Raw genomic sequence first — 5721 nt, 5'->3', positions numbered from 1 at the left:
TCAAGCCCGCCGTGTGTTTCGTTGTGAAAGCGAAACTACTTTGTTTGCCCTTCCAAAAGAGGACACGACTAGAAATCAGTGGTTAAGTTGTATTTACAACACTGTTCCAGAACAGTTCAACCCAAATATTCAGATGTGTGCAGCACATTTTATGGAGGACTGTTTCCTGATCCTGGTAGAGTAGACTACAATGCCGGCTGTTCTGACTCACAGACTGCAAGTATGTTTTTTTATATTTAAAGGATTTGCCACTGATGATTCAAAAGCGAGTTTTGAGCAGTGTAGAGTAGCGTTTGATGTTTGTCATTTCTCCGATCACAAATGCAGACATGGTTTTATGTTTATGTGGCGCGATGCAACGCAATGTGTAAAAAGACAGAATAAGTCATTATAATCCGTAATTATGTCACCACTGGATGCAACAAATGCCTCGTTTATAATGGGTTTTAATGTTATTGTCTCATCGCTCCGGCCGGGACACAGGATCACAGTATGTTAAGGGGCGTAACATTTCCGTCACACGCTTGAGGTATTCGGCCAATCACAATGCACTGTACAGTATTGTCAGTGTTTAAAGACCCCTTTAAACATTAATAATAATAACAAATGTTTCTTGAGCAGAAAAATCTGCATATTGGAATGATTTCTGAAGGATCATGTGACAGTAAAGCGTGGAGTAATGCTTGCTGAAGATTCAGCTTTGCCATCACAAGAAAAAAAATTAAATATAGTATTTTAAAATATACTAAAATTAAAAATATAGAAACTGTAATAATATTTCACAGTATAACTGTTTTTACTATAGGTATTACTGTACTGCATAAAATAGCAAATATAACTTATTATTATAATGTGTTTCTTCCATGGAACACAAACTGAGACTTTTTGTGACAGCTCATTGAAAGCATAGTGATCAAGTTCCAAAAAGGACAAAAAAGGAGTCCATATGACTTTTGCACTATTATTAGAAGTCTTCTGTGACTATATAATGCCAACAGCAAAGTTAGCATCATATGATTATTCATAAATATTGAGCAGGAGATTTTAAAGCTGCAGCAGAGAAGTGATTATGTATTATAATTATATATATTTCAGTCTAAGCTTGAAATTTAGGGTAACACTTTATTTTGATGGTCCCCTTTGAACGTTCTGTTGACTCAACACAATAAGGTTGACTAATTTGTGGGTAAAATATAGGTTTTTAATTTTCTGTGAACAAGTTCCTTGTTCTTATGCCATTTCTTTCATTGGCCACTGTTGTTGTGGAGTTCTTCACTTTTCTTATGCAATAACTGGATTGGAGTTTTGATATCATGAACAAGAAAGAATGAAACAAGCTGAACGGCTCTTCCCTCTCTTTTTATGGGGATATTTTGATTTTGTATTTTTTTTCTCTCTCTCTGGCATCATGGACCTTGCGTCCCCTGAGGCTGGTGCGTAAGATCAGCGGGACATTGGTTGAGGATGCGCTCAAGATGCCAACCCATCAAAGCTGGACGGAATCAAAGTGATGCACAGCAACCTGCAGCATCACCTCCAACCCCACGGCTACTACCTGTTTGAGAACACTCTTCGGCCTTTCTTGCTTCTTCTTTTTTCTCGGTCTTTGCATTTCCACGTCCAACCTCAAACTCATTCTCCTCACATGCTTGCTTGTGATGAGTTGAAGAGTCCAGCGGAAAAAGACAAAAACTCTGTATCTCTCTCTCTTCGACATCACTTCCCCGTTGAACTTGTTCAAAGATCTTTGTAAAGCCAATCTGCAGCCAGTGTCAAACCTGCAGCCAGAACTCAAAGGACCCAGACGATAAGGCCCTCAGCTTAGCAAAAGATCAGATGCATGTTTTTGCGGCTTTTGTGACGTGTTTGAGTTGATCCATGTCAGAGTTTCTTGGTTTGATAGAGCTTGTTGGTGTTGTGTGTTTTTAGGGAAACGCTACAATGTTCCGGACGTGTCTGCTGCTCTCTGCATGAGTCTCGGTCTGATCTGGTTTACACTGGCAGACAGCAAGATTGCCCCAAACTTCAATGTAACAGGTATAGGACTGCTTCTTCTTCAGTCTGTTGACTATGAGAAACAGGCTTTGCTCCAAAATCTAGTCTTGCTAAGAATAATCTACTGTCTGCATAAGAAGAATTTTGAAAAATTGAATGTAATTTGAATTTTATTGTTGTGTTTATTGTTTCTAGGGGTAATTCTTATATCTCTGGCCCTCTGTGCGGATGCAGCTATTGGAAATGTGCAGGAAAAAGCCATGAAACTTCATAACGGAACCAATTCAGAGATGGTACAAATTAGACCATCATAATATGATTTGTCTCTCTTGTGTACAGGAATATTATTCATTGTTGTCTGTGTTGCAGGTTTTATATTCCTATTCTATTGGTTTTGTGTATATTTTGTTGGGGCTGCTGTCTGTTGGGGGGCTTGGACCTGCTGTTTCCTTCTGCTCTCAGGTGGGTTTTAACACACACATATTTTACAGTAAAATACACATTCATTTTGAATTATTACAATATGTCCACATATTGTAATAATTAGATTTTTGCACCAAAAACATGGCAGTTTTTTAGCCTTCCTCTGACTCTTAAAATTTACCTGGGGGTTTTTTGGTGCTGTACCCTTAAAACTTTTGCATACAAATAAAATCTGTTGTGACTGGTTAGCTATGTATGTATAGTTCACACTATCATTTAGGATCGGACATTAACTATATTTGCACCTGGAATTGATTTCCAGGGGTATTTTTGACCTTCTTAATGGCAATGTTTATGATTTATTAAATGTATCTGTGTTTTCTTTTATGACATATACCCACATTTAACCAATTACTTTAATAAGAAAACTACCAATTTTATTTTATTACCAATAACATTTTGTTAACATCAACAAAAGTCATCTTTACATTGGAACAGAAGCTGACATGGCATGTTTATTTACAACTAAATGTAATATCCAATCTACACTTTTCATTCATTTTCAAATTTCACTTCAATCGTGACAGTCATAATCAATTTACATTGTCCAGGGGCATATTTTTGCCACCTGTCTTGAATTTGGGGAGCATTTTTGTTCATTTTCAAAAAAGCAAATTACAAACAATAAGGCAAATACAATATATCAAATCATTATCGTGAAATTTTAGTCATATGGTCCACCCCTAAGGTGTACTATAACATTTATATGTTCGATTTTATTGAATACTTGTTTTTATTTTACAGTGCAGTAGTATTATTACAGTACTAGTATATTTCTCATTTCTACTTTATATTTTTTATTAAATAATCACAATAAATAATACAATTATTTATCATTATAAATCATTATCACAATAAAATTATTTATCAGTTTTATTAAATGCTTGACTTTTACAGTATATCAAGTATTTACTATTTATTATAGTGTTATTACAATATAATGCTCATATTTATTTATTATTATTATTATTATTATTAAATGTTTGATTTTTACTGTACTGTGGTATTATTACAATAGCAATACACTTCTCATGTTTATTTATTAATCACTGTAAATATCAAAATAATTACTATTTTATAGTTATTTTGAATCTCTCAAAAACAGTAGAAATATGGCCTATGAGGAATTTGGTTCAAGTGTCAGTTATTTTTTTAGTGTTATATGATATATAAATGTGAATGGTCATAAGTTATAGAACTCATGGTTGTAATTGCTTTTCTAATTTTCTAATTGGTGCATCCCTAGCAGCAACATAATTTTAATATTTACTGGTTCATATTAACTGACCCAAATGAAAACTATAACCACAAAACTGTCAATACAAATCTAAACATAATGTTTACACAAGCAGAAGACTCATTCATTTCAAAGGATCACGAACTAGAAGTTTTACATGACATGAGCCTTCAAATCACTGTATTTTTAATGTATGTTTTACTCAGCATCCAGTGACGACATACGGTTACGCATTCTTATTTTCACTGACGGGATATTTTGGCATTTCATTTGTCCTGGCTCTGATAAAGCTGTTTGGAGCACTGGTTGCTGTCACAGGTAAGATGAGCCCTCTCTTTTGAAAGTATTTTTGGGATGGTCATTCAAATTTAGTGAATAAAAGAAAGTGAATTAATGGCCTAACTTTCCTTTTTTTTCTCTCGCCAGTGACTACAGGAAGGAAAGCCATGACTATTGTGTTGTCATTTCTGTTCTTTTCAAAACCTTTCACTTTCCAGTAAGTGAACCAGAGTCTCTGCTTTCATAACGTATTGTGGTGTGTGTTTCCAATTGAAACAATGCTGAGCAAATAATGTAAAATGAGATTTGATTTTATCCATCAGGATTTGATTGAGTCAGTTTTAATATCATGTTGAGTGTTGGTAATACTAATGACATATTTCTGTTTTGTCGAGAATGACGTACAATGGTTCTTTCGCAGGTACGTCTGGGGTGGTCTTCTAGTGGTGTTTGGCATCTTCCTTAATGTATACAGTAAAAACAGAGACAAAATGAAACTTCCCTCCTTGGCAGATCTCAGAAAACGAGTGCTCAGCGGGAGGAAGGTGCGCCTGCTGTCTCAGGACGTATAGGAGGATGAACTTGAGAATTTAATTCATGAGCTTCTCCTACGTCCAACATCAGCTGATGCTCAAGTGTGGTTTGGAGTCCGAGATGGGGCAGATGACCGCACAGAGTCGAATCGGCGCACATGGAGCATGGGGATCTGTTTGAATCAAAGGGACCATAAACTAGAGCCAAGATTTGCACTGGGCAAAGGTGGAAACGGTTTCAGTAGAAAATTCATTTTTTTAATAAATCATGTCCAAATGAATGTTGCCCTGATGGGAGCCAGTGACATTTCAAATGAATACATTTCACCTGCATGTGCCGTAAAACAACGGCAACAGTTGACGTACAAGTCAGGACTCTAATTTTAGAGTTAACTGCAATTGCACAGGTGAAAAGAACTCAATGATTCTGCCTGTTTAAAGGGCTGACATTTGGAAAAGGATCAACCTATCAGCTGCCATATTCGCTAACCGTTTGTTTGGTGAAAGGGTGGCTGTTTTTACATTAAAAACAAACTAGGAAGTTGATTCAGACAGTCTGGAGTGTTTTCATGAATAATGGCGTCTCTTATCCATTGGCTCCAGCATGGAGAGTTGAAAGGCTGCCAAGCACTTCCTCAGATGTTTGGCCCTGCGATCGCCCAGGGCCTGTTTGATTAGTAATCCTGGAATAAGATAGCACCAGAAAGAAAACAAACACTGTGCACAGGGCTTGGCTTTAGACCTAATTTAGCTGAGCAGAACATCACACGTGTTTGTGTACGCATATGTGGTTTGTGCGTGTTTGTGTGTGCCAAGTGTGCGACACTTTCAAAGCCTCAGGGAAATGATTATTGTGCAGTTGTTGCCACCCTCTCCCTTAGAGACACTGCCAGTTATAAAACACAGCATTAGCACAGATACACAAAGGACTAGCTGCTGTTTGACTCATTCAGATTTCCTGAACAGAAAATCATTACAACTTTAATACTGTCCACTTATCACAAATTTTTATTCATGAAAAAGTCTGTAATCCTTCAAGCATTTTAAGTACTTCATTATACATTTTAAATACTTAAGTATATATATATATATATATATATATATATTTAACAAATGATGACAGTATAAAAAATATAGCAGAAGATTAAGTATAACAAAAAATTCTCAAGTGAAATTAGGAAATGCTTGTGATCT

The 5721-nt window shown here is 35.9% G+C and overlaps 1 protein-coding gene across 2 annotated transcripts in view; it reads left to right on the top strand.

The window, feature by feature from the left end:
* Positions 1–5721, top strand: part of slc35b3 (solute carrier family 35 member B3) — a 17673-nt gene that overhangs the window by 4168 nt on the left and 7784 nt on the right. The window contains exons 5-10 of one of the 2 annotated variants that reach the window (XM_016231241.1): positions 1930–2037; positions 2191–2288; positions 2365–2457; positions 3922–4033; positions 4142–4211; positions 4416–5073. The exons of the other annotated variant lie outside the window; for it this stretch is intronic. Of the exons in view, the coding sequence (XP_016086727.1) occupies positions 1930–2037; positions 2191–2288; positions 2365–2457; positions 3922–4033; positions 4142–4211; positions 4416–4566 (632 nt within the window). The 3' untranslated portion in view covers positions 4567–5073. Of the gene's footprint in view, positions 1–1929; positions 2038–2190; positions 2289–2364; positions 2458–3921; positions 4034–4141; positions 4212–4415; positions 5074–5721 lie in introns of those variants that run through there. 2 annotated transcript variants of the gene reach the window in all.

Source organism: Sinocyclocheilus grahami, unplaced genomic scaffold (genome assembly GCF_001515645.1).
Source record: "Sinocyclocheilus grahami isolate Dianchi unplaced genomic scaffold, SAMN03320097.WGS_v1.1 scaffold385.1, whole genome shotgun sequence".
In the NCBI taxonomy this organism is placed as follows: domain Eukaryota; kingdom Metazoa; phylum Chordata; class Actinopteri; order Cypriniformes; family Cyprinidae; genus Sinocyclocheilus; species Sinocyclocheilus grahami.
This window is presented reverse-complemented; position numbering and strand designations above follow the sequence as displayed.